The sequence below is a fragment of the Peromyscus leucopus genome, chromosome 20 (assembly GCF_004664715.2).
Source record: "Peromyscus leucopus breed LL Stock chromosome 20, UCI_PerLeu_2.1, whole genome shotgun sequence".
NCBI lineage: Eukaryota > Metazoa > Chordata > Mammalia > Rodentia > Cricetidae > Peromyscus > Peromyscus leucopus.
The window spans coordinates 36,004,548-36,031,831 of NC_051080.1; the positions used below are offsets into that span (position 1 = coordinate 36,004,548).

The window sequence follows — 27,284 nt, forward strand, 5'->3', positions numbered from 1 at the left end:
CCACGCAGGCGCTTTTGCGCCTGGCCCTTGGCGGCCTCCCGGAAGCGATTGCTTCTGGGTCACGGCGCAGGCGCGCAGAGCACGCGTAGTGCCGGAGGGACGTGAGGCGCGCGGTTTGCTCGTCTGAGCTCCGTCCGGACCGGCCAGGGCGGCGAAGGCGTCATGTCAGACAACGAGGACAAGTGAGCGCGGGCTCGGAGGGGAGGGAGGGGGTCGTGGTGCGAGCCGGGCGCTTGGTGCACAGGCTAGCCCAGCTCCTGGGGCTGTGGGGCGAAGTCTTCAGCACTTCCTCCCTCGCGGTGCCATGGGGGACGGTGTGCAGGGTGAAGCCCTTGCTTGCCCTCCGGGCACCCCCTTTCCGGAAGGGAATGCCGGTGGTAGTTGGTGCCGTCGTGGAAACAGGGAGGAAGAAGCAGTCCAGAGAATGGCCTGGAAGGCGGGGGGCAGGCGCGGGCTTGTAGCAGAGGTGGCCAGAAGTGAGGCTGAACTCTGGGGAACACGAAGTTTAGTGTTGTTTGAGGCAGGGTCTCACTCTGAACCCCGCACTGGCCGGGAGCTCACTCTGTAGCTCAGGCTGGCTTTGACTTCGCCACAGTCCAACTGCTTCAGCCTCCCGAGTGTTGGCATGAGCCGCCAGGCTCGACCGAATTCTGGACAGGTTTTTCTTTTATTTATTTGGAGACCACGTCTCACTGTGTACCAGGTGGTTCGAATTTAGAGATCCATCCACCTCTGTCTTCCAAATGATGGGATTAAAGCATGAACTGCCATGCCTGGCCTCTGGTATACACATACATACATACATACATACATACATACATATGTGGGGGGCGGGCAACACAGCTTGACCACACAGCTGCCATGACCGGATTAGAGGTCCAGACAAGGCTTCTGTGACAGGCTCACTGGCAGGCAACACTCGGATCCAGAAAAAGCCATAAGCTGACCCCACCCGGGGATAGCCTGCATCTAAGGCCTGTACTCTTATTACTGAGGAGGCTAAGGCAGGAGGATTGTCGTGAGCTAGAAGTCAGCCTGAGTTACATAGTGTACAGGGTGAGACTCTGTCTCAAAAACAAGCAAACAAACCAACCACAGGCGAAAATGCAATGGACGCAGAGATGGGAGTGTTGACCAGGGTAGTGGAGAAGAGATCGCTGGTGGGTGACTGGGGAAAAGAGGGGAGCCCAGGAAAGGCTGAGGAGGAGCCCCCCAGAGTGGGAAGCAGAAGTGGGGAGCCGAGTCTGCTAGCTGTTAGATGAGTGGGAAGGATTTAGCAATGGAAAGATGGTCAGTTAAGTTGGTGCTGGCACACCTTTAATCCCAGCACTCAGGAGGTGGATCTCCGTGAGTTCAAGGCCAGAGAAACCCTGTCTCAAAAAAACCAAAACAAAACAAAAATAAAGGCAATCCGTGAGCAGAGCTGGGGTGACAGGAGTCTTATTGAGGGGAGATTATGACCGTGGGAAGAGAAGACTCACAGGTAGTGAGTTTGGGCCGCTCCTTCACACATTTGCACCATAGGAGGCTGATGAGATTGATCCGTGGTTGAAGGAGCTTGCCGTACAAGCCTGACAACCCAGGTGTGATCCCTGGAACCTGTGGTAGAAGGAGAGGGTGGGAAAGGTGGTCCTGGTGGTATTTGTGGGCCTGCACAGAAACACACCTCATGCACACATTAACAATAATTGTTTTTTTTTTAACCGAGACAGGGTTTCTCTGTGTAGTTTTGGTACCTGTCCTGGATCTCGATCTGTAGACCAGGCTGGCCTCAAACTCACAGAGATCTGCCTCCCGAGTGCTGGGATTAAAGGTATGCACCACCACCACCACCACCACCACCACCTGGCAAATAAAAATATTTTTAGAAGCCTGGTAACTGGAAGCCATGAGGATGACAATATCACCTGGCCCTTAATCCCCCACTCCACCACCATAAGGGAACATGGAATTAGGCTGTAGCAGGAGGGAGAAGAGAATAATGTGTTTTTTGTTTTTTCCCAGGGGTGAGGTGGGGTAATGGAGGTAATGTTTTGGTGCTGAGAATCAAATGCCCAGGGGTTTCATGCATGTTATGTATACACTACTTTTGAGCTACACCTCCAACCCTGAAGTAAATTTTGTTTGTTTTTGTTCTCAAGACAGAATCTCACTATGTAGCACAGGCTGTGCTTAAAATCCCGAGTCTCCTACTCCCATGGTCCACATGCCAGGAGTACAGGAGTGTCCCATCGCACTCACAGATCTATAGTTTTCCCCTGCCGATAGAGCTAAAACTGGAGGGATGGCTTAGTGAATTCCAACACTCGCTCTCCCAGGGACTGAAAGCTCAACAGCTCCAGCTTCAGGGGATTTGACGACCTCGCTCTGGCTTCCACAGGCACACGTATAAACACATAGGTAAACCTTTACAAAAAAACCCCTAGACCAGAAAAGTACTTGTTTACATGCTGACTGAAGTGCTTCTCATGAGGGAAACTTCGGTGAAGGTGTCCTAGCATCGTTTTGGGGCAGATGGGACAAGATGGAAGGCATGAAGTGAGGTAGAGTTTGATTCCTTCATTGAGATTTGCTGGTCCCTCCTGCATCACAGCCGAGGGGCCACGATGCGTCCCTCGTTCTGGTGGGTGATGTTCTAACCACTAGTTTCTTCTGGCTTAGTTTCGATGGCGATGACTTTGACGATGTGGAGGAGGACGAAGGACTAGATGACTTGGAAAATGCCGAGGAGGTCAGTAGCCACCCTCAGCTCCCTACACCGCAGCCCGAATGCTAGACAGTGGGATGGGTGAGGGTTGCCGAAAGGTGTTGCCGTTCCTTTTCCAGGACCGTGTCTCCCACAGATGCACTCAGCCAGGTCTTGGGATTGTTGTATCTTGTCATGTATGGGTTTTTTAGACATGTTCTTGGTTTATAGCCCTGGAACTCTCACTATTTAAACCAGGCTGACCTCTAGCTCACAGAAATCAGACTTCCTCTGCCACCTGAGTGCTGTGATTAAAAGCATGGGCCCCGGTAGAAATAGTTTTGGTCTCTTATTCACTACTCTATCCCAAACACTTAAAATACCATTGCTGAGTGTAAGCACTCAGCAAACAGTTATTATTATTATTGTTGTTGTTGTTTTGGTTTTTTTTTTTTCCCGAGACAGGTTTTCTCTGTGTAGTTTTGGTGCCTGTCCTGGATCTCATTCTGTAGACCAGGCTGGCCTTGAACTCACAGAGATCTGCCTGGCTCTGCCTCCCCGAGTGCTGGGATTAAAGGCATGGGCCACTGCTGCACTTTATTTTCTGTGCATTGGTGTCAGATCCCCTGGAACTGGAGTTACAGGCAGTTTGTGAGCTGCCATGTGGGTGCTGGGACTTGAACCCGGGTCCTCTGGAGGAGCAGCCAGTGCTCTTACCACTCTTATCTCTCCAGCCCGCAACCCCCCCACAATTTTTGTTTTTTAAAAAAATGTTTGGTTTTTTTTTGTGCATGCACATGTGTGTCTGTGTGTGCGGTGCATATGGAGGGGCAGAGGTCGCTGTCAGGTATCCTCTGTCATTCTCCTTCTCATTTTTCAAGACAGGGTCTCTCTGAACTTGGGGCTCACTGCTTCAGCGAGGCCGCCAGTCCAGAACAAGCCTCTCCTAGTTCTGTGGTTCTGGGCACACGCTGTTACCCACCCAGATTCTTACAAGGAGACTAAGGATCCAAATTGCGGTCCTCCTGTTTGGGCGCAAGCACCTCACTCTGAGCCGTGCCCTAACCCTAAGTCTTGGTTTGGGAATCCTGTGGACAATCCTCATAGGCGGTGCAGGCCCCTGGCAGCGTGTGCTGCTCTGTGCCTCTGTTTTCTTCTCTAGGTCGTGACTCTGCTGTCAGAAACCCTTTGCTTTGTGTCTCAGCATCTGTGGCGGTGTCTGGCCAGATTTGTTGTTGTTGTTTTGTTTTTTCTTTTTTCCTTTTTTTATTGGTGGTGTGGTGGAGTGGTGGTGATGTTTTTGGTTTTTTTGAGACAGGGTTTCTCTGTGTAGTTTTGGTGCCTGTCCTGGAACTCACTCTGTAGACCAGACTGGCCTTGAACTCACAGAGATCCACCCGGCTCTGGCCAGATTATTATTTGTGCGTGCGTGCATTGCAGAGGCTGGAACCCAGGACCCATGTGTCCTCCATCTCTACTGAACAGATGTGTAGATGTGTAGTAGATTGTTGCTCAGTGTGGGTGTGACTCTTTCTCCTCACCCTGTGCAGTCACTGGACCCACTGACTCAGTTGTAGTCTGTGAAAGATCTGGTGTTTGTGCAACTTCCTGTCTAGGTTGTGCTCGTCATGTACAGGGCCAGCCTTCTTTCGGGCAGGGCAGCTGGCCCTAGAGTCCTGAGCACAGTCCTCTCTACTGCCAGCTTGGAGACGTTGGTCGGGTTGGCTGATCCTGGAATCCCCGGGATAGGGACCATGGCCCCTGCCTCCCAGGGTTGTGAGGAGTGGGTGTTAGTGAGAGGTTGTGTGTTCTCGACATCCAGGAAGCGTGGGTGGTGGTGGCGAGTGCCAATGTCGTCGTCACCCTCCCTGGCCCAGGGCTTGCCTGAGCTCTCCCTCTGTCTTCTTGGTCCAGGAAGGTCAGGAGAACGTTGAGATCCTCCCCTCTGGTGAGCGACCGCAGGCCAACCAGAAGCGAATCACCACTCCTTACATGACCAAGTACGAGCGAGCCCGTGTGCTGGGCACCCGCGCTCTCCAGATCGCGTAAGTGTTGTCTCTCCGCTGTCTTCTCTGTCAGCTGGGCCACAGTGAGCCCCAGCCTGCTGATCTGCCCAGCCCCCGTGTGCCCGGCATCGTGCTGGGCTCAGGGAACCTATGGTGTAAAGTAAAAAACAGGCCATGAAAGCCGGGCGGCAGCGACGGTGGTGGTGGTGGTGGTGGTGGTGGTGGTGGTGGTGGTGGTGGTGGTGGTGGTGGTGCACACCTTTGATCCCGGCACTCGGGAGCAGAGGCAGGAGGATCTCTGTAGTTCGAGGCCAGCCTGGTCTACAGAGTGAGATCCAGGACAGGCACCAAAACTGCGCAGAGAAACCCTGTCTCAAAACAAACAAGAAAAGAAGTTGGTCATTCAGAACACCGTCGAGTCTGCTGCTGTCAGGGACATATTTGAAGCGAGTGTCTTCGACACTCCTGTGCTTCCCAAACTCTGTGCCAAGCAGCATTACTGCGTGGGCTGTGCCAGTCATAACAAGGTAGTCAGGACTCTGATCTCGTGAAGCCTGGAAGGACGGAACACCCCCACCACCATTTAGACCTGCTGGTGCACCATGACCTCCACCAAAGCCTATTAAAGACAGAAGAAAAAAAAACCTTGGAAAAATAAAAGGGGGCTTAAACTTAAAAAAAAAAAAAAAAAAATTGAGCCTGGTGATGGTGGCGCATGCCTTTAATCCCAGCAGGGATCTCTGTGAGATTGAGGCCAGCCTGGTCTACAAATAGAGGTCCAGGACAGCTAGGACTGTTACACAGAGAAACCCTGTCATGGAAAAAAAAATTGGCCCTGTGAGGTAGCACATGTCTTTAATCCCAGTACTCAGGAGGCAGAGGCGTGTGGATCTCTGTGAGTTCCGAGGCCAGTCTCGTCTACAGAGTGAGTTCCAGGACATCCAGGGTTACATAGTGAGACACAATCTTAAAAACAATAACAAAAAGCCCAAACCACAACAAAAAAACCTATGAAAACAAAAGCAAGCCTCCCCCTTTCCCCCCCCCAAGAAATACTAGACACATCCCACAGCACAGGGATAGCGCAGGTACAGGACATTGCCAGTTTGCTGAGTGTCCTGGGAGGCTTGTCCATTAGGGGCTGGAGAGATGGCTCAGTGGTTAAGAGCATTGGCTGCTCTTCCAGAGATCCTGAGTTCAATTTCCAGCAATCACCTATAATGAGATCTGGCGCCCTCTTCTGGCCTGCAGGCATCCATTCAGGCAGAACACTGTATACATTATAAATAAATCTTTAAAAAAAAACAAGGCCGTTAGCAGAAAGCCTTCATAGTCTGTGCAGACCCAGCAGTGCTCACCACTGTTGAGGATGCAGAGGGACTAAAGTGGTCGTCCCCAGCTTGCCAGAGATCTGATGAGAGAGCTGGACCAGAGCACAGAGAGCCTGAAGTCAAGGCAGGGCTGGATAATGCTTCCCAAAGGGTTCAGAAAGGCAGGGCAGCCTCGTGGAGGGGGAGAATCCCCAGGGTGGCGGATGAAGGATGGTGGTTTTGCACATATCCCTGGTATTTGCTCTGCCCATGACCTGGGGCTATAGGGCCTGAAGGAGGTGGTATTTCCTGCCTTTGTACATGACCTCTTAAAAGGAGAGGGAGAGGGTCACATGCCCCTTCTCCCTGTTCCTACCTGCGAGGTGGACATGCTCCCAATCAGATCAGAGGATGGCTTCAGCTGTCTACTCCATTCTGTATTCTGGAGTATATTTCCTCAATATATATATATATATATATATATATTTTCTGTTTTGTTTTTTGAGACAGGGTTTCTCTGTGTAGCTTTGCTCCTTTCCTGGATCTGTAGCCCAGGCTGGCCTCGAACTCACAGAAATCCACCTTGCTCTGCCTCCCAAGTGCTGGGACTAAAGGCGTGCGCCACTACCGCCGCCCGGCATCAATTTATATCTTAATAGACTCACATGGATTGATCTTAATACCCTGGTGCTAAAAATAGTGTGGGTGGGTGCAGCTTGAGGTGGCAAGCTGCAGCACCGTGGTGGCAGAGATGCCACTAGAGGGGGCAGCAAGAAGGCTTGGCCGGTACAGATGCCTGCCACCAACCCTGACTCCCTGATCTCGGGACCTGCAGGGTGGATTAGAGAACTGACTTGATTCCGTCATGCTCTGGCACGTGACCACACGTGCACAGATCCGAACACACGAAGTACAGTCTGAGTGGTTCTGACCCCATGCTGAGTCCGCAGGATCCAGCCTTGCTGTCCGTCAACGACACGGGCAGTGTGTCAGCAGAGGGCAGGGGTCAGCAGAGGGCAGGGGTCAGCAGAGGGCAGGGGTCAGCAGAGGGCAGTGTGTCAGCAGAGGGCAGTGTGTCAGCAGAGGGCAGGGGTCAGCAGAGGGCAGGGGTCAGCAGAGGGCAGTGTGTCAGCAGAGGGCAGTGTGTCAGGAGAAGGAGCACTAAAGCCCGGACTTGCGTGAACACACAAGACACAGAAGTGGTTCATAGGTTAAGAGCGCTTGATGCCCTCCTTTGGCCTCCACGGACATCCACACGCGTGGCTTAGCTACGTAAACACAAAAGCATGTCTGTAAAAATAAAATTTTAGCTCCCCACACACAAAATAAATAAAGTGAATGTTTGATTGAAAGGGCTGGAGAGAAGTTAAGAGCACACCCTGCTTTTGCAGGGAAACTGAGTCATAGCCACCTATAACTTCAGCTCCGGGGGATCTGACACTCTGTCCTCCATGGGCACTTCCTGTACATACCCCAGCATAGACTCACAAATACAAATTAAAAAAACTTTAAGAAAGAAATTAAGTAGTTAAATAAAATTAGTAAGAGATGCCAGAAGACCCTGCCGGGACAGGTTCAAACTGGCATGTGTCTGATGAGCCAATGTGGAGCCTTCCTAGGATGGGAGGTGTCTAGACAAGCCCCCATCCAGGACAACCCACTGTCAGCGGTTTCTGTGGGAGTAAGAGGGCTCCGGCGTAGTCCAGGCCTTAGTGCTCCTTCCCCCCAGGGACTCACGCGCTCTGGTGGCGCTCTGCCGGCGCTCTGCCTGTCCTGCGCACAGCACTGGGCCAAGCCTCTGCTCAGGTGCTAAAGGAAGCCGCTTCTTGGGTTGCTTCCGGTTGGGTTTAGTGTGGCCCACTAGCACCACCTGGTGGCCGATGTTGCTCCCCTTGCTAACTGGGTGAGTGGCATGTTTATTGGTGGTGGCTGCAGCCCAAGCCTTAGAAGGCCACATTTGCACTTTGCATGTCCATGGGGGCACTGATGAATGAAAGCCAGTCACTCCTCTTATGTCTGGTGTTAGAGACTAAACCCAGGGCCTTACGTGTTCTTCTGCTGAGCTACACCCCAAGTTTTGGGGACATTTTGTTATTCAGGGAAGACATTTGGTTTCTGCCCCTGGGAAGATTTCAGGCTTTTGAGAATAGCAGAGATCAGAATACTTAGTAATAAACTAGTCAGTGCTACTCACACTGCTTGGTCCCCGAAGCCCCCCAGCAGCTCTGAAGGCATAGTCCTCAGAAACCTTCCTGAGAAATTCTGTCCCAGGGCTGGAGAGACAATAATTAAGAGCACTTGCTGCTCTTGTGGAGGACACAAGTTTGATTCCCACCACCCACATGGTGGCTCTCAACCATCTGTCCCTCCAGTTCCAGGATGCTCTCTGAAGGCATGGGCCTACATGCAGGCAAAATACCCATTTAAAAAAGCAGAGCATCGTGGCACACGCCTTTAATCCCAGCACTTAAGAGACAGAGGTAGGCAGATCTCTGAGTTCAAGGCCAGCCTGGTCTACAGAGTGAGTTCCAGGACAGCCAGGGCTGTTACACAGAGAAACCTTGTCTCAGGAAAAAAAAAAATCTGTCCTCATGGTCTGGGGAAGGTGTGAGCCCTAGATTTGGTGTGCTTCTTAGTAACCCTGAATTTATTGGTGTAAGCAGGGTGATTGGAGGTATCTTTCTTAGGAGATGGGCCTGGAGTTGACATCTCCTTGTTTGGTGTTGGAGCCTTTGCTTGGACCAAGAATTGTCTGGGGTCTGGGCCCTTACAGTGGCCATGTGTGGTCCTAGGCCACTAGAAGCTCATGGTCTGCCGTGGACAGTAGTCTAGTGTCTTTGGTGCCACGAAAGGCATATGTAAACTAAGGGGGCATTGACGACAGTCATTTCCAGAGTGGGGACATCAGGCTTGTGGAGGGGGGGACCCAGAGGAGAAGTGATGTGCAGGCGCCTGAGCTTGTTCTCTGTGGCTGTGACAAGTGCTTGAGGCAGGACGTTCCTGGCTCAGTACGTCTGGCTCACTGTTGTGGAGGTCGGAGGGACCAAGAGCATGGCCCCTGCCCCTGATGAGCCTCGGGCTGCATCCTAACGTGGCAGTGTCACCTGGTGAGACTGAGTAACCTGCCGGCTTGGGTTTCTCTTCCCCTTCTTCTAAAGCCACTTACACCCTCAGTGGTCCCATCCTCACGACCTTCCAAAGCCCCCTCCAGTACCGTCATCATGCTAACCCAAGAGCAGAAGGGGGACACCTAAGGACTGTAACACAGGCGAGGCATACATAGAAGTTGGTTATGGCAGCTTGAATGAGGGCTGGAGAGTGTGGCCCTTCTGGAGTGTTGCTGTGAAGGGCTTGTGGGGTTGGACTGGTGTGGAGAATGAAGGGCCTTTTCTGGTGGAGCATTCCATTTCGATGACTTTAGTGTGTTCCATGGCCACAGCATAGCACAGTGGTTAGGGACAAATCGTGGCTCTGACACTCTGCCTGTGTGACCCCGAGCAGGTCAATCACCTTTCCGTACCTGAGTTTCCTCACAAGTCAGAAGTCAGAGCCGTCAAAGGAATAAAGACTATCAAGGCGACAACAGTGAGTGGCATGGAGTCTTTAGTTTTTTGGGATCATTTTTCTCGTGAGGCAGGGAATGCCGACCGTCTTCATCTTAAATGAGGCTGTTGGGATATGGAGAGAAATCTAGGGCTTGTCTTTGGAGGCTCCCTGCACAGCACTGCCACCACAGCTGCCTGCCTAGGGACCGTGCTAGGTGAGGATCAGGATACCGTCGTGACCTCTGAGCCTTGTCTCCTGCCCCTGCAGGATGTGTGCCCCCGTGATGGTGGAGCTGGAGGGGGAGACAGACCCTTTGCTCATCGCCATGAAGGAACTCAAGTAAGTCCCTCAGACAGTGTTCGCTTCCTCCAGAGCCCAGCATGCAGCTCTCAGGCCTCCCTGTCTGGGAAGGTGGTCTGATCTTATTCATAGTCAGGCTCCCAGGAGTGGGGGGGGGGCGTTGATGTGGCCCCCGCTCCTACCACCTGTTCTCTGCGCAGAGCCCGGGCACCAGCCCTCATGCCCTGACTTCTCCCCACAACAGGGCCCGGAAGATCCCAATCATCATTCGCCGTTACCTGCCCGATGGAAGCTATGAGGATTGGGGCGTGGACGAGCTCATCATCACCGACTGAGCAGAGCTCTTGGACTGTGCCTGGGCGCCGTTTCTATGCCCACTTTAGACATGTAAATAATAAACTTCACCCTCCCGTCCCTCTGTGCCTGCTGTCCACAGTGCTGCCACCTGCTGCTTCCCTGTTCCTGACCTGCTGCAGGGAGTGGGCCACATCCAGGGGGCCTCCCATCCAGGGGGCCTCACATCCAGGGGGCCTCACATCCAGGGGGCCCTCACATCCAGGGGGCCTCACATCCAGGGGGCCTCACATCCAGGGGCCTCACATCCAGGGGGCCCTCACATCCAGGGGTCCTCCCATCCAGGGGGTCACATCCAGGGGACCCTCACATCCAGGGGGCCTCACATCCAGGGACCCTCACATCCAGGGGGTCACATCCAGGGGACCCTCACATCCAGGGGGCCCTGTGACTGTTAGCTCTTCGGAAGCACCAAGGCCCTTGGCCCGTGAGTCCCCCATCCCTCCCTCTGTCTTCCCCACGCACCAGAGCAAAAGCTGCTGCAAGGGAGACACCTCAGCTGCCTTCTCAGCAGACAGATGAGTCTTTGTGCCCAGGGAGCTGGTTGCCATGGAAACCCCCAATTTCCTTTCCAGTGGGGACTGGCTGCAGGGGCTTCTCCCTTCTCAGGAGTATCACAGAGCAGGTCTCATCAAGCCAGCCATTGTTCCCAGGGACCTGCCTCGAGCTCTTATCAAGGACTCAGATCCCCTTTCACGAGTGGTGCCCTAGCAGGAAGTGTGGGGGTGCAGTGATCCCCACTGTCCCCAGGCAGAGCCCTGTCGGACAAGTCAGCACCTGGAGCAAGGACCAAGCACCTGTCCGGCCCTGGCCAGTGACGCACAGTGCCCTCCACGGCCCTCTCTCTGGCCTGCCTCCTTGTGCCCTCTGCTCAGACCTGAGCTGGGATGCTGTGCCCTTGGGTTCAGCCTGAGTTGGAGTTCCTCTCCCGCCTCACTTGGCCACGGGCTCACTTTGGTGCATCCCGCTTCCTTTCACATCCTGTGGCGGAGATGTGTGTGCAGCTGGGGATGGTGGGGCACACGTATAATCTCACAGTACTGTGGAGGTGGAGGCAGGAGCCTCACAGTGAGTTCAAAGTCAGCCTGGGCTATGTGAGACCTTGTCTAACGATTTTGTTTTAGAAAAGACAGCCATGCACACTGGCATAGTTTAGAAGGGAGGAGGCGGGCTTCTGAGTAGTCTGGCCTGACCTCTGGTCCACTGCAGCTCCAAGCAGGCATGGCACCCCACATGTGTGGGCACCCTGGTCAGGGTGGGAAGGATGAGTGGCCCCAAGAGTGGGAGGGGTGCCTGCTGCTCTGGATGAGGGTTAATTCTGGGAGTCATAGACTTCGCACCCCGGCCACCCTCCTCCAAGCCTTTGGAATCCTTTAATCAAGTTGGGTGCTGAAATTTCAGCTCTGAAATGCCGCCTTTGTGCTGGCATCCAGGCAGCCACCCCAGAGTGCGGGGGTCACTTTCTCGGCCCCATTTCTCTCAATGGGGCCTTTGTTCCCTGCTGGGCCGCTCAGTATCAGATGTGATTAAAGGGAGATGGAGCTTGGGTAGGAGGGGGTGTTAACCCTTAGGGGATAGGGTGTAAGGAGATGGAGAAGAGAGCGTCCCCCCCCCCCAATTCAGCTGGCCAGGTCCGGGTTTGTCTCCTGTGGAATATACCGTCACTTGCCAGCATTGTGAAACCTCCCGACTCCTTAGGTTTAAGGTCATTTAAAAACACCTGGCTCTGGAGCCGCGGCTGTCCCAGAGCACATCCAAACCTGTCCAAGGGGTGTGGACAGCCCGCTGGCCTCCATTTCCCGCTGCGGATACCAATAGTGATTACGTGGTCATCTCATGAGGTAGCAGGGCCCCCCTCCTGATGGGGCCCCTCTGTCCTGCCAGCTGTCTACAGTTCCCCGTCAAGCAGGAGCAGTACATAGACTGGAAGTGGACAGATGTCCCGTTTTTTTTCAGTAGAGGGGCAAGTGAGTGTCAGCATGAAAGGTTGGCATGAGGTGGTCTCATATCTGACAGTGCTGGCATCCTAAGATGAAAACCTGCAACCAGGAGAGGGTCTTAAAAGTCAGTATTGGCAAATCAAATAAAGCTTTCCTATGGTTCCTGGTCTGGTAGGTCTAGGGAATGCCTCAGGTCACTGACCCTTGGTTTCCCCCGGGAATCGGCAGTCTCCTGACCCCTGTGATGGGTGAAGGACACAGTGCATGTGTGAGGAGGAGAGCTGAGCTGAGAAGGAGGGCGCTCAGTGGAGTATGCAAGGCCCTCCCCCTTTCCTCTCGGCCTTTATCAGATGCTCAGATATGTAGATGCATATACCTGGACTTAACTCAGGGAAAGCTAGGCCCCAAGATTTAATAGAGGCGGAGTCACATCCAACAGGTAAAGATGTATTAAAGGCCAATAAGAAACAAAAACAGCTGCTGTGTAGTTTGGGTGGTCTGACCCTGCATCAGCCATTGTTAAGAGCAAGGGTTTCCTGTATCAGGCTTCAAGGATTGATGGAGATGGAGGGATGATGTGGAGCAGAAGAGCTTGCAAAGTGGTTCAGGGCACCGGCTTCCCAAAGCATCGGGCCACGATGCCACTCCCTCGGAGGCCTAAAGGATGCACACCCCTGGCAAACCCAGCCACCAGCGGCACACCAGGAACTTTGCTACTGTGGCGCTCCCTGTCAGCAACGTGGTAGAGATTTCCCCTGACCTTGGAGGTGTGAGCTTGGCAGTGGCATAGGTCATGGCCCCCACTGAAGACAAACTCGGGGAGCACAGATGAATGGAGCTGCTTGGCTTAGACACAAACGGGCTGCTGCTGGCATGGGCTCGCTCACTCGCTCCTGTGTGTGTGCGTGTGCGTGCGTGCGTGCGTGCGTGCGTGCGTGCGTGTGTGTGTGTGACGTTTCTGTGCACTGGGGGAGGTGATGGGTGAAGTGTAGCCAGAAGGTCCATCCATGCATCCTATGGAACTAGGCCTGATTTTGTGTGTGTGTTTGTGTGTGTGTGTGTGTTTGTGTGTGTGTGTGTGACGTTTCTGTGCACTGGGGAGGTGGTGGGTGGAGAAGTTGTAGCCACAGAAGGCCATCCATGCATGCTATGGAACCAGGCCTGACGGCTCACCTCAGGAGCGAGCCCAGCCCACTGCCCCCTTTGAATAGCTGTCCCTTGAGTTCCTGGCAGACGACTCCCCTGTCCCAGGAGCAGAGCGGCAATAGTGAGCGGAGCAGAAGAGAGTGAGTCAGAGCTGGACCCGAGAAGAATGGGTGGCCCCTGTGTGTGGCTCCCTTCTGAGGCCTTCGTCCCTGGGTACGAGCCCGCCCATCGGGAGGCTGGCTGTCCTGGGTCCCACCACCATCCCCAGGTCAGGGGACAAAGATCCTAGAAACGGTTCACCTTTGCACTCTCCTGGCTGCTTCCAGAAAGCCTTTGAAGAAGTACAGGTTTGTGGGTAAGAGACCAAGAGACAGGCCAGGTCAGGCCACCAAGCAGGCGACCGGAAGTTTTGATTTTATTACTTGGAGTGCTTAATGCAAGTTAATGGGGGCTGGAGTAGCTAGAGGAGGGGCAGGAGCATGACGACTATCCAGATAAATAAGGGCAGCGATGTGTTACATGTGGACTGGGCTGCAGAACGAGCTGGGGAGACGGAGCTACGTACTTTATTAAGGCATCGCTGGAGCGAAGGGCGCAGGGCAAGGGGGGCATGTACATGGCCGGGGTTTTAGTGTCCAGCCTGCTGCCAGCAGCCTGGGTGCTGGGCTCTGGGACTTAGGGCCCGGGGCAGTGCTAACTCTGGGCCTGGGGACACGGGGCTGACCGTCAGGAGGCCGAGGAAGGCTGGGTGAATTGCCCCTGGCTCCTCCTCACTTGGGGTGGGCCTTGAGGTGTGGGAGGTGGTGGGGGAAGCACAGGGCGATCTCCTCAGTTAGACAAGGGATGAGGTTATTGACACAGGATCGGATCTGAGGGCCTCTGCCAGTTCCTTCCTGCGTTCAGGTGAGGAGGGGGCATTGAAGGGATCAGAGCATCCATCGAGTATCCCAGCCTGCTCCCCACAAAGCTGTTCAAAGCTGCCCTCAGCGAGTCCTTAGGGACAGGACAGAGCCAGCTCCAGGCTTTGAGGCAGGTCCCTGGGAAGCCTAGCTCTTAGACTCTGTGACACAGTGACACACGGGCCTTTGAACCCCTTCCTCTCTAAGGAGGAAACAGGAGTGAGGCCTCCCACCCTAAGGCCTCCGACCTCCCTGAAGGAGTGAGCAGGACTTCTCAGGTCCTGGGATAGAGGGTCATTTCTAGGGGTGAGTGGCCCCTCACCCTCAGTCTGGGCCAGCCACCAAACTCCTCCTCTGCCAGCTCAGTCAGGACTGGGCCTCCAGAGCCAGGGTGGGTGGAGGTCATCAGGGCAGGAGCTGGCAGAGACCTCCCTGCCGCCGCCAGCCTCTGCAGCCTCCTCCACGGCCAGGCCTGAGGCTGATGGGGAGCAGGGCACACAGGCTGGGGGGAGGGGCCCTGGGGCCAGATGGGGACCGGTGGGGACGTCCCCCTCTAAGGTCGGGACAGAGTCGTATATACTGGCTGCTCCCAGTGTGTGGGACTGTGGGACTGGGGCCCTGAGGGGCTGGGGTCAGAGATGGCTGTATAGAGGGGCCGCTGGGAGGGCCCCATGTAGGAAAAGGCTGAGTAGAGGCCAGAAGCCTGGCCTGCGTGGCCATAGTAGGGTCCTGAGGGCTGATGGTCAGAATAGTCGAACTGGGGGCGGGAGATGGAGGGGAAGGCGGAGCCGTAGTGGGGCAGACTGAGGGAGGTGTAGGCGATCTGGGAAGTGGACGGCTGGTCAGTGTAGTGTGGGGGTCCCTGGGGGCCTGTGGTCTCTGTCTTCACCTGGGTTTTGGCATCCACACCAGGGGGCGAGACCGTGGGCAGAGCCACACCTGGTGGCTTGGAGATCCAGGCAGAGTGTCCACTGGCCACAGCCAGGGCACTGCCCAGCCCGTAGCCAGCTGCTGAGTAGCTACCCACGTGGCCTGGGTGCCCGTTGGGTGGCAGGTATTGGTCCAGCTCAGTCACATCAAAGGTCTCCATGTTGGACATTACCTCGTGGCTGATCTCCCCGATGTCCACGTTGCCGAAGTCGATGTGGGGCTTCCCGCCCTCCCCCAGGGAGCGCCCATCCCTTTTGGGGTCTGCCTTGCCGGACTGCAGCTCTGTCTTTGGGGTGGTTGGAGGGGTGGGAGGGCCATGGCTCTGGCCTGGATAGGAGAGGTGGGGGAGCAAGAATGAGCAGGTGAGAGGCAAACGGGCCCTAGAAGGCCTCATGGCCCACCTCCAGGCAGCAGGCTGCTGACCTCTGAGACCAGCTTCCCTGACATGCTGCCTAGTGGCTGACCCGACTGGGTCATGCTGGGCCATTGTCCCGGACCCTGCCTGCTCTTCAGAGCACTGTTGACGTCTCTTGGTCACTCTCCCTGCCTAGCCCCGCCTGCCCTGCCCACTTTGGGCTGTTACCTCTTACCACCTCCAAACAGCACTGTGCCCTCTTCAGTGCGACCTCAAGCCTAGCTACTCCCTGCCCTGCTGGCCCTCGCTCAAGGGGGGCACTTAGATAACTGGTCCCCTCTTCTCTGCCTGTTAACATTCTCTCATCCACACATCTCAGCCAATGCTCGGGGCACTGCTAAGTGCCAGGCAGTGTGCCGGATGCTAGGGAGAAAGGGAAATAAAATCGGGCCCTGTCTCCAAAAGCTTGCAGCCATGGAGAGATAAGGGCCCCCACAAGGCTGTCAGTAGGTGCTGTGTGACGGGACATGCAAAGGACTGAGGAGACCAGAGAAGGAAGCCATCTGCTGTCCCAGGGATTTGGGGGAAAACCTCATTAAGTGCATCTGAATGTCCCAGAGGCATCTGATGATGAGATTACATGTAAGGAAGGTGACTAGACTGAGTGTCCCATCACAGAGAAACCAATCCATGGCATTGCAGTATAATAAGGCTAGAAGCCGCCAGGGTCAGATTGCGCCTTCACCCTCACACTGGAGGTAGAGTCGAGTCCTTCATTAGCCAGGGGCTCCGAACTTCCGGAGACCTACCAAGGCTTGAATTCGGGCTCTGCCATTCACTGTGTGACCCCGGGGCAAACCTTCTTTTAAGCAGTGTGTCAGTAAAGCAGAGATGAGCCAGAGAGCCTAGATACCGTGTGCTGGGGAGCCCTCCTTGATTACGTCTGGAGCTGGATGTTTCCCGGACAGAGTCCTGAAGAGGACTTCTCTTATGCTAGTTTCTTCCTGTACCTCATTCACTCCATCCCATCCCTCTAGACTGTAGGCTCCTGAGCAGGGATCACGGGCTTCTCTTGGTAGGCTCCCGGTGTCCTCTCCAGTGCCCGGCACAAAGTAGGACTTGCCTTGTCTTCTGATGGCAGGGCTCTCTGCTCTCTCTCTCTGCCTGTCACATTGGCACTTTGCTCATGAGGAACACAAAGGAGGCATCCTTCACAGAGCCAACCCCACGTCCTGGAGTCCCACCACCTGGGCTCAGACCTCATCTGTGGAGCAAGCTACTTTTTCTGTCTCCTCATCTATGGGACGACAGTGATCTGAGTTGCTGACACCCCCCACCATCCCATTTCGGGCTGATTGGTTGGTGGGAGGAATCAGGACACACAAGGCAACCACCCTGTGCCTGGCACACTGTGAGTGCTCGGCGTCAACTCATATCCTTAATGAGAATTAAATATGAATGGGCCGTGGTTGGTCCCTCCCTAGTATGTGCTCAGCATCACCCTAGGGTGGGAGATGTAAGAGGCAGTGATTTCCTCTCCAGCCATGTTTGATCACTCACCCCCATCCTCTGGTTTTTCCAGACAGGGCTTCTCTGCAGAGCCCTGGCTGTCCTGGAACTCACTCTGTAGACTAGGTTGGCTTCGAACTCAGAGACCCACCTGCCTCTGTCTCTGCCTCTGCTGGGATTAAAGGCGTGCGCCACCACCACCTGTCTTTTTGTTTGTTTTTTTTGGTCACTCTTTTCTCAAAAGCACCCCTCTGCCCTTTCCCAGCAGCTGCCGTGGTGTTTACTCACGGCATGGCCTCCATGCCCAGCATCACGTACCCTCTGGCAGCCCTAGACACCTTGCCTAACTATAAGCTACCAGATTCCCCAGGAGTGGTTTCTGTCCTCCAGCTAGGGGAACTGCACCCCGGCCAACCCTTCCCAGATCCCAACTCTCCACAGCCTGGCTTCTCCCAGCCCCACAGCAGCTCTGCTAACAGCACACTGGTAGCTCCCAACCCAGCACTCACCGGAGGGGTGCTCTGGGTTCCCGTCTGACATGGGAGAACCTTCTTCCGGGTGCCGGTGGTCCAGGTGGGCACTCTTGTAGTGAGCCTGGATGGCGGCAGCCCCTCCTTGCTCAGCCTCCCCGCCTGGGCATTCTGCATCCCCCTGGGCCGCCTTCCCATTCTTCCGCCGCCGAGGTTGGTACTTGTAGTCTGGATGGTCCTTCTTATGTTGCATCCGGAGCCGCTCAGCCTCCTCGATGAAGGGGCGCTTGTCACTCTCGTTCAGGAGCCTGGGGGTGGAGGGGACACCAGAGCCAGCATGAGTGGTTGAAGAACCCAGGTGCGCTTCCCTCTGAGTTTCGTTCCTGGGGCGGGGAGCCCAGAGGGCAGGGCCAAGGCAGGGCTGTGCCCTAAGGTTAGCGGCCAGAAAATGCCAGACCAAGGAGCCCCAGCCTGAGGTGGTTGTGATCTCTATCCCCTACCTCTCAGTGGCTAGAGGGCACCAGGGGCCAGCCTCTGAGCATGTGGCCAAAAAGGAGTTACGAGGGGCAGGCGTCAGTTCAAGGAGAGGGGAACGTTCCTGGCCCTACAGCTGTATGCAAGAAGAGCTGGCCGCCTCATCGAAGGGTGAGCCCTCTGGCTCACGCCCTGGAGGCGTGTGGGCAGGAGCAGATGGCTGCGGAGGAACCCAGTCTCTGCTACTTACTAGCTGGGTGCCAGACTCTGCACAATGTTACTTCTCTGAGTCCGAGTCTTCACCTACAAAACGAGGATGATAACATCTACTTCACCTGTGTGTGTGGTCACCAGAAATATATATATATATATTCATATATATATGAAGTGCCTGGGCCTCGGGAGGGAGGGACCTAGAGAAAATAGGCGCTACTCTAATGGTGCTTGAGGAAGAGGTGCACAGGCAAGCCCAAGGGTGGATCCTCATCCCAGCCCTCGGGAGGCAGAGGCAGGTGGATCTCTGTGAGTTCAAGGCCAGCCTGCTCTACAGAGCTAGTCCAGGATAGGCTCCAAAGCTACAGAGAAACCCTGTCTCGAAAAACCAAAAAAGAGAGAGAAAAAAAAAGGGGGGGGGTGGATCCTCAACTCGAGAAAAATGATTGGTGACATTTCCGTGTGGTGGCACCGAGAGTTCTAGATGTCACTCCCTATCTGGGATCCGGGAGTGACAGAGGGTAGAGGAATCTTGGGTCTCTTCCCAGACGCCGGGACAGACTGAGGCCAGCCCACGACATGGAGAAGCCCCCCTGTCAGTGCCCCACCCATCCGACGCCAGGTTCAAGGTCAAGGTCGGAGGATGGAGGGTACCAGGACTTGCCTGCCCCTGGGTGAGGGAGTCAGGGTAGGGGAAAGAACAGACCCAGCGACTCCAGACACAGGGACCACTAGTCCACTGTAAGGTCCCCTCCTGTACACCTAATTGGTGCCCTCTTCTCCTAGGCAACGGAAGACCAAACCCACTCTCCGGGCTGGTTATGCCAGGCACCTTCTAGGCCGCAGCAACATTCCTTGGCAGCTTAGCCGCCTGCTCTGCCCTGCACCCTCCCAGAATTCCCCAAAGGACCCTCTAGCTGAGCCAGACTCCATTAGGTCAATGCACTTTCCGCATAGATAGAGACCCCGAGGCTAGGCCTTAAAAAGAACCACAAAGCAGGGTGGTGGGGTTCTGCTAGCATACCCCCCCCATACAGATGCTCCTGGGGTGGCCGGTGACACTGGATACTCTCCCCTACCCTTCTCAGGGTCCCCTGCCCGGCTGGCAACCAGAAATCACCAAGAAAACGGCAAGGAATGTGGGAGAGGGCCCCACATATCAGAAGTGCAGGAAGGTCAACACTGGATCCTACCATCACCTCCCCACCAAGCCGCACTGGACCCGATGAGCCCTAACAGAAACCTGGGGGGGGGGGTGCCGTGCAGTGCCAGCTCCAATCTTAACCCCGCTCCGCCAAGGCTGTGCAGGTCTCTTCATCCACCCCACCCCACCCCACCCCCACAGCCAGCCTTCACTCTCTACACAAGTCCTCAGGCTCAGGGCTGTCCTCCTCCACTGTCCCCCGCCACACACACACACACACACACACACACATACACACACACACACACACACACACACACACACACACACACCAGCTCAGTCCTCACTCGCTCCTTTTCTTTCCACCGGCCTCTTGCTTTGGAACGGTGGATGGAGAAGGGAGGCTGGTTCCCAGCCCAGTGGGCAGCTCCTGGTAGGACACTGGCTGCTGTGATATGTGTCCTCCGTCAGGCCAACAACCGAGCAAGAGCCTGGGCGTCTCGGGGCAGGAGAGGCCAATGAGCCTCTATAGGAGGAGCTTAGCCGCAACCCAGTCCCAGTTTCCCGGCTCAGACTGTACTTTCCACACAGGTTAAACAGCACCCAGCATCCCATGCGTCTGCATGTAATGGTTCCTCCCCAGATGGCAGCTGAGGTTAGTGTGCCAGGTGCTCACAGGGCCACCCAGGACCCGTGTTCAAACGCATTGATCCTAGACTTAGGCACAGCTCTCCTCGGTCTGTGTTTTAGGCTGTTTTCCAGTTCTGTCTGCCCAACCGTCCACACTCCTGATGTTCTTGGAGTCACGAGCTTGGGAAAAGCGTGTTCGGACCCTTGGAGCAACTGGCCAGCCCAGCCCACATTCCAGTGTCCCTGAGGACCCCCATCCAGGGCCCTGGTAGCTACCACCTGTTGACACAGTCTTGGCTCCTTGGTATTGTTTTACCATCCCTGGGGCTGGGTCCTCGGCCCTCTGGGCTCTCCTGCCTTCCCTGTGCCAGGTGGACCGCTGTGGGTACAGTCTGAGTGGCAGCCAGAGACGAGTCTGCCCAAAGGGGACTAAATCAAGGGTTCTAGAGCGGGAACTGGGACAGGGGCCGCGGAGGGACTCCAGAAACTCTTGGTGGTGGGAGAGCGGGGGTCCGCCGTCGCCTCTCACTGCTGTTACAGACCCGGACCGACCTTGGACAAAGGAGCTAGCTGCCACCGCTTTTCCTGAGCAGAGCTGGGCTCTGGGCTCATAGCAGCTGGCCATCCAGCTATTGCCTGGTCTGAGCTGAGAGCCCAGGAGGTGGGGGTGGGGGGGTGGGGGGGAGGTGGGGGTGGGGGTGGGGTGCCAGGCCTTCAGCAAGCACATGGCAAGTGCAGGCCAGGAAGCTGCTTGCTGAGCACTCTGTTCTTAGGGAACTGATGGCGCCTTCTCCTAACTACTTCAAGCCTTGGGTCTTCATACCAGACCAGCAAAGTGGAAGGAGCCGACTCCTCTTAACAGACCCCAAGTCTCCTCCAGCGCGCCGAGGCCTCCGTTCTCCTGTTCTCCGCCCACCCACCCCCCACTCCAGAGAGTGAAGCGTGACTGGACACTGTTACTAGGGAGAATGTGGGGCTAACCTCTGACAAGGATTGGGGACTGGACTCTGTCGCCGCCGCCGACAGACCTAAGTAGTGTGTCCCTCTTGGGCCTGTCTCTTGGACTGGCTAGTGGGGATCAGGTGACCTCAGCAGGGTAGCATCTGCTGGAGCCCTTGTTCCCTGTTGGGCCTGGCCTAGGGTGCCCGCAGTGTGTCGGGGTGCGCCACACATCTGCAACTGGCCAGGTGAGCACAGGGGTCAAATCTGCACCCTGGGGAAACGTGGCCGCAGAGTCTGAGGCCAGCCTAGGCAGCCTAGGGCTCTGAGGGACCCTGGCAGGAAGCAGGCTTCCTCCTGGCTAGGGTGCTCCGCTCCACTTCTTGAGCTTGGGGAAGAAGAGGTTGCTCAACCATTGGGTGGAGCCCAGGGAGGTAAGATGGCGCCAAAGCTGGAGAGAGAGTGAAAAGGAGCGAGCCGCTCGGTGGCCCCGGCCTCTTTTTGTGTGCCCTCTCCTGGGAAATAAAGAAGCCCTCGGTCTAGAGCCTGGGGTCGGGAAGGTCTCCCAGGGCAGCTGGAACAGGAGACCCTGTGGTAGCAGGGAACAAAGTTCTCCATACCCCGCTTTCTCTCCGGTCCTTGTTTTCCCCCGCCATCCCTCCTCCCCTCAAGCTCTCCAGCTGGCTGCTTCAGTTCCGCAGCATCTACAGCTAGACCCGTTCTCGCCCAGTCTCCCACATTCTCCCGACCCCTGACACGGGTGGCAGCGGCACCCTAAGTGCGTGACTATGGGACCGAGTGGAGGTCATCAGAGCGCCCCACCATGCTGTCTCCCCTGCCCACCACCCGCAGAATTCCAACCACGAGGGGGCGCCTCCCCGCCCTCCCTCCCAGGATGGGGAGGCCCAGCCTCGGCCGCTGGGGTTCTGAGTTCCAGGGTGAGCCGCCAGAGGAGCCCCCCACGAGAGCACTCTGGGTAGATGGGTGGGCAAGGTCTCAAATGTTGGTCTTCTAAAGAGATGGCTGGCCACCCCTAGGAGAGGGGCCCGGGCGATCCTACCCTGGGGCCCCAGGCTAGCCCTAATGCCCGCGAGGCTAGGGCCTGCGGGGCTGGGGCGGGGCGGGGCTCACCTCCAAAGCTTGCCCAGCGTCTTGCTGAGCTCCGCGTTGTGGAGGTGCGGGTATTGGTCGGCCAGCTTCCTGCGCGCCGCCTGTGCCCACACCATGAAGGCGTTCATGGGCCGCTTGACGTGCGGCTTGCTCTTGCTGGCGCCGTTGACACGCACGGGCATGGGCACCAGCGTCCAGTCGTAGCCGCTGAGCACCTGGCTGACCGCCTCGCGGATGCACACGGGGAACTTGTCATCGTCTGTTTCGCCGCCGTCCTGCTGTTCCTTCTTGACCTTGCCCAGTTCGCCGGGCCCCGGGCTGGCTCGCAGGCCGGAGCCGCCGCCGCCGCCGTCGGGTCCCAGCGACGGCGCGCTGCCAGGGGACAGGCAGCGGGGCTCCTCCGAGCCCACGGGGCTCAGCTCCACCTCGGATAGGTCCTGTTCCTCGGCCATGTCGCTCCCGGCCGCCGCCGCTTCGGCCGCCTCCCCCAGGCCCGCCGCCGGGGTCCTCGCGAAGAGCCCAACGCCCACCTGGACAAGAAGGAGGGCGCGATGGAGGGGCGCTGTGCGCCACCCCAGGCTGGACGCGGACGTAGCCCCCGAGGTGGCGGCCCTCCTTGCGCGCACTAAACCCACTTGGGCCTGGGCCCCTGAGCACATGCCAGACCCTCAGTGGGTGCGTCCCGCCTCCACGTCTTCCCACCCCCTGATCCCAACCGTCTCTAGGTGTGGGTGGGTTTTTTCCTTAAACCTCCTCTTGGGTGGAGGTTTGTTGATGGAAAGGAAGAAAAACGGACCCTTTATTCGACTCTAATCCGGGCCCCTGGAATTTCCCACCTTTTCTCACAACTCTCCTTCCCCTCGTCTGCCCTGACAGTCTAGGGAAGATGGGTGGGGGGGTGCCTGCCTGCCTGTGGGGTGTCAGCCTCTCCCACCCCAAATTGGGGGGGGAACTCAGGCCCCTGTTGGCAGTCCGGACACAGGGGAGCAGTACGCACTCACCTCCTCCGACCTCTCCTCCAGTCTGGGGCTCGTCCTGAGGAAGTGGAAAACCGTGTCCCAAGGTGTGCGGTCCAGCTCGGGGCTGGGGGGGGTGACGCTGATGGACTGGGAGGGAGGGGCTGGGGGCCCTAAGCCTCAGGCCACGGCCTCGTCTGGACGGAGCCTGAATCCTCACTACCAAACACCCTGGCTGGACAGCCCGAGACTGACTGAGCGACTGAGCCGCTGCAGACGGCTGGGGAAGGAAGGAGGGGGAGGGGAGGGGGGAAAGGAGGGAGGGAAGGGCAGAAGGTGGAGCCTCCGGCGCTGTCTTCATCCCCAACACCCAGGACGCCTCCACTCTGCCCAGCCCCCCCCCCCCCCAGCCCTGCCCGCACTGCTGCCTAGGCCCGTCTCCCTGGACTAAGCTTGGGTTTGGGCGGCTGGTGTGAGAGTTGGGGCGTTTTATGTCTGGGAAGGGACAGACGCAGGTGGCGCAGTCAGAACCTGTTGCCTGGGACCCTAGACCTCTGCCTCAGGTAGCGGCAGGGGCTGTTGACAAAGGGACTAGAGGGGAAAGCGAGGAAAGCCGCTAACCTGAAAGGGCGGCTGCCTGTGTTGCTTAATGGAAGAAATCCTCCTGAGTCCCACTGTGTGCTTGGTACCGCGGCCACATGGCCGCACTCTGTCAGCCTCTCCTGCCCTCTCTGACGGGGAGGGCAGCAGCTGAACTACCTTTGCCCAGGACACATACCCGCTTCAATCCACGATCCCTTCTCTCCAGATACCAGCATCCAGAAGGCTGGACTGGTCCAGGGTAGAGACACAGGAGGCTGAGGTGGGGTGGGTGAGGGTCATCTTCAAGAAGGACAAGGAGGAATTCGGGGTCTCACTCCCAGGCTGGGCTCTTCCTCTCCTGGGAAAGGGAAAGGACGAAAGAGTCCCAGCCCTGGCTGTCATGAAGTCCCTCCGTGTCCCACACTGAGAAAGGAACCGACTGCCCTGGCTCTGACCCCCTTTTCCCTGCCCCTCACACCTACCCTTTGTTCTTCCTGTCCATCGCCCCAGGGCCCCGTCCCCTTGCTCCTGTCCTCGGTCACACCTCCCCAGGCATCGAGTGTCTCTTTTCTCTTCCCAGTGAAGGCAGCCTTTCCTGGTTAAGTGGCTAGGCAGAACTGGGGTGCCCACAGAGGGGCAGAGGAGCCTGGGCCACACCACTGACCATGTGTGGCTCCTCTGTCCCTCTTCACTGGGCAAGGCCCTAGGCCCACACCGAACAGGTACTGTCTGGAGTCGGGCTGGAACTGGGGTCTGGAGAACCAAGGCCTCAGGATGGGGAAGGCCCCAGGGTGGCTAGTGGGACACAATGGGATAGTCACACAGGGTAAAGGCATGTCGAGGGGGTGGCAGACATTGGTAACACACACTCACACATGCTTGCGCACACACCACCAGCCAGACAATTGGGCCAGTGTGTCTGGGGCTGCAGAGCCCAGTGAATTAGGAGTTTGATAAGGGTTTTCTCTTTCTCTCGCTCGCTGGCCTTGGACAATCTCCCCCCAGTTTTCCTCGACGCCACCCCCGGCGCTGCCAACCCTCCTCCCCCCGCCTCCCTTCTCTTCCCTGTGCCCAGACTCTTGTTCGGGGCCTTGAAACAGTGAGCTGTCTTTGTTCGAAATACAGGTGAACGGCAATCATGTGATTAACACACACACACATAAAAAGCTTTTTAACAGCGCCCGCCCGGCCTCAGAACCGCCCGGAGAGAAGCCGCCTTGGATGGACAGAGGGACTGAGCTACAGAGCATCCAGCCAGTCGTGTCCCGGCTCCCCTGCAGCGGTCTCCACCGTCCGCCCGCCCGCCTGCCTGGCATCTCTCTCCCGGTGGGTCCCTGTTCATCCCTCCACCCTTTGGTCCCTCCTCTTGGAGGGAAGGTCTCTCTGTCTGTGGCTGAGCCTGAGACCCCTGGGGCATGGAGGAGTGCTGTGGGGGGCGTGAGCCCAGGATCATAGGAAGCCGGGTGTGTAGGGGGGTGGTCTCACAGCCGCTGCCCTCTGTAGTTCCTGCCACCACCCTCTTGGGCTCAGCCGCCAGGAAGGGGTGTGTGTGTGTGTGTGGGGGGGGCTGTACAGCTGGCTACACCTGGTTTGTGCTCCCTCTCTGTCTCTTCCTCGTCCCTGCACACAGGTTCCCCTGAGTGCTTGGTTTGGTTGGACCCTGCCTCCCGACCTGCTGAGAGATGCTGCTGAGGTAGCCAGGCCTCTGGGGGGGCGGGGAGGGAGGAGGGATTCCCCCTGTGAACATCTGTGAGCAACAGGCTGGCAATCAGAGTGCCTTCTGCCTCAGTTTAGGCCTTAGGGACCCAGTTTTCTCCAGCAGGTAAAGGCCCCATTTTCTCTACAGAGCGGGGAATTAGGAAAGTGGGGGAGGAAGGGTCCCTGCTGAAGACATCAGGCCTTGGAGATGTCAGGGTGGCCAGGAGGTACCATCTGCTTCTTTCCCAGCTGGTAGCTAGAGGGGAGGGGCTGTTTTCTCTCCCTTCCCGACCCTATCCCAGGGATGCTTGTGACCCCATGCCCGACACCCTATCAAAGCTGCCCTGAGAGGAGGGCTCCTCCCCACCATGGGTAAGGGGTGGTGCTGGTGTATGCTCCCCAGCAGAGGGCCAAGGCCTGAGTGTGGTGGAATCCAGGCTTCCTGCCAATCAGGAGCTTCCTGGGTCCAGTTCATGTATGTTCCTTTGCAATGGTCCCAAATTCCCCCAAAAGACAGCCCTTGGGAGGGACCTGAAATCTTTCAGTCAGACTGGAAGCCCGCTGCCCGGCCGAATCACTTCAGGTCAACAGTAATCTTTAACACTTCTTCTTTGGGGCGCTGTCCTGCCCAGCAGCAGGCTTCACCCATGATCCCCAACCCCGAACCCAGGCCCCTCATCTGTCACATGGCAGAGGAATGCCATCCGTCCCTGCCTTGGAGGATATACAGAGGGTGGAGGCCTGTTGTTTGGCAGAACCAGGAGCCTCGAGTCATTAGGATGGCTCCAGAAAGTTTGAGCCTTTGCCTCTGGTTCAGTTTTCCTGTATGGTGACCAGAGAAGGGATAAGATGAGGGATCAGAGGGAAGGCATTTACCACTTCTGATCACAGAGGTATAGGCCACACCTGGAATCCCTGATCCCTCTCATTGGCATCCAGGTCTGTGTTTCTGCTGCCCTGGGTCCTGGGGGGGCTAGCTTGATGCTTCTCAGTCGTGAGGGGTCTGAGGTTCTGCATTCCTGACAGGTTTGTTTCCTGGCACTTGCTCGGGGCTGGTCTCACGCCTGGAATCATGTACAGAAGTCTCACTATGCAGCCCCAGTTGGCTCTGAATTCTCTATTCCCTGGCCTCAGCCTCCCAAGGAGCTAGGATTATAGGTGTGCACCACCACATCAGCTGTGTGGAATTAAAACTAATGTTGACTCAGATTCAAAATGTCAGATTCTACACCAGACTGGTTCATTTTGAATGAATTTCTGGGAAGGAGAGGCAGGCATACTTTATTTTTGTAATTCCCTTGGCAGACTCGGGTTTTCTTCAAGGGGTCCCTGGAGCTCCAAGACTGGGAAGGACCCCCTGCCAGATCCAAAATCTCTAAGAATGGATGGCACTTGGACTCTGAGCCAGAGAGCCAAACTTGTAGGTTACACTAAGATGTCCACAGAGTTTGAGGGTGTGACAAGAGAAAGCTGTGCATTGGGAAGGCAGAGGGTCAAGGTTAGGGTTAGAAGTCAAGAGTGACCCTGACATCCAACCAGCCTCAGCTTGTACTGGGGAGGGGGGTGTGCCTGGGGGTGAGTATGTACCCTTGAATACCTTCTAGGCCACTCCATCTTGGCAAGGTTATGTCTTCCTCTGTTTGGATATTGTGGAAAATGATGTGGAGTTAGGAAGGGTCCACCATTCGTACCCATTTGGCCCTGGGCAGATTAGTCTGGGGATGTTGGGACTTGGTTTTACCTGTATAATGTTGACAATTTCATACTTTTACTGGCTGTATCTTTAAAGTATGTGTATGTAAAGGAGAGAAAGAATAACACACACACACACACACACACACACACACACATCTACTTAGTAATAGCAGTAAGCACTCACTAGCGAAAATAATGGGGTTTTGGGCTAATGCCGAGGGGCATGGTGGGGTGCTCGCTCTTCATTCCCATGGCACAGGCACCTGCCTGTAGACCCCACCTCCAGGAATTCGGGCTCTGCTTGCTTTTGTAATGCCAGGGAATGGGGAATGGAACCCAGGGCTGAGAGACTCGCACATACCGGGCAAGCCCCCATATCCAGCCCTTACCCT

General features: G+C 56.4%; 2 protein-coding genes across 2 annotated transcripts; one reads left to right on the plus strand and one right to left on the minus strand.

Moving 5' to 3' along the window:
- Positions 1 to 58: 58 nt before the first annotated feature.
- Positions 59 to 10,268, plus strand: Polr2f (RNA polymerase II, I and III subunit F). Its single transcript, XM_028871129.2, has 5 exons — positions 59 to 182; positions 2,662 to 2,731; positions 4,601 to 4,731; positions 9,816 to 9,887; positions 10,093 to 10,268. Exons 1-5 carry the CDS (start codon positions 163 to 165, stop codon positions 10,181 to 10,183), a joined length of 384 nt encoding a protein of 127 aa, XP_028726962.1. The 5' UTR covers positions 59 to 162; the 3' UTR covers positions 10,184 to 10,268.
- Positions 10,269 to 13,664: 3,396 nt separating this feature from the next.
- On the minus strand, positions 13,665 to 23,185 carry Sox10 (SRY-box transcription factor 10). The gene is made up of 4 exons (XM_028871123.2): positions 22,963 to 23,185; positions 21,983 to 22,491; positions 17,491 to 17,759; positions 13,665 to 15,444 (listed from the first exon to the last, which is right to left on the minus strand). The coding sequence occupies exons 2-4, from the start codon at positions 22,411 to 22,413 to the stop codon at positions 14,741 to 14,743; spliced, it is 1,404 nt and encodes a 467-aa protein (XP_028726956.1). The 5' UTR covers positions 22,414 to 22,491; positions 22,963 to 23,185; the 3' UTR covers positions 13,665 to 14,740.
- Between the last annotated feature and the right edge of the window lie 4,099 nt (positions 23,186 to 27,284).

Coding starts and splice junctions, on each gene's coding strand:
- Polr2f (XM_028871129.2), top strand. CDS start 163: ATGTCAGACAACGAGGACAA. Junction 183..2,661: donor ATGTCAGACAACGAGGACAA/GTGAGCGCGGGC, acceptor CTTCTGGCTTAG/TTTCGATGGCGATGACTTTG. Junction 4,732..9,815: donor ACCCGCGCTCTCCAGATCGC/GTAAGTGTTGTC, acceptor CTGCCCCTGCAG/GATGTGTGCCCCCGTGATGG.
- Sox10 (XM_028871123.2), bottom strand. CDS start 22,413: ATGGCCGAGGAACAGGACCTATCCGAGGTGGAGCTGAGCCCCGTGGGC. Junction 17,760..21,982: donor ACGCTGGGCAAGCTTTGGAG/GTGAGCCCCGCC, acceptor CTCCACCCCCAG/GCTCCTGAACGAGAGTGACA. Junction 15,445..17,490: donor GAACCCAGAGCACCCCTCCG/GTGAGTGCTGGG, acceptor TCTCCTATCCAG/GCCAGAGCCATGGCCCTCCC.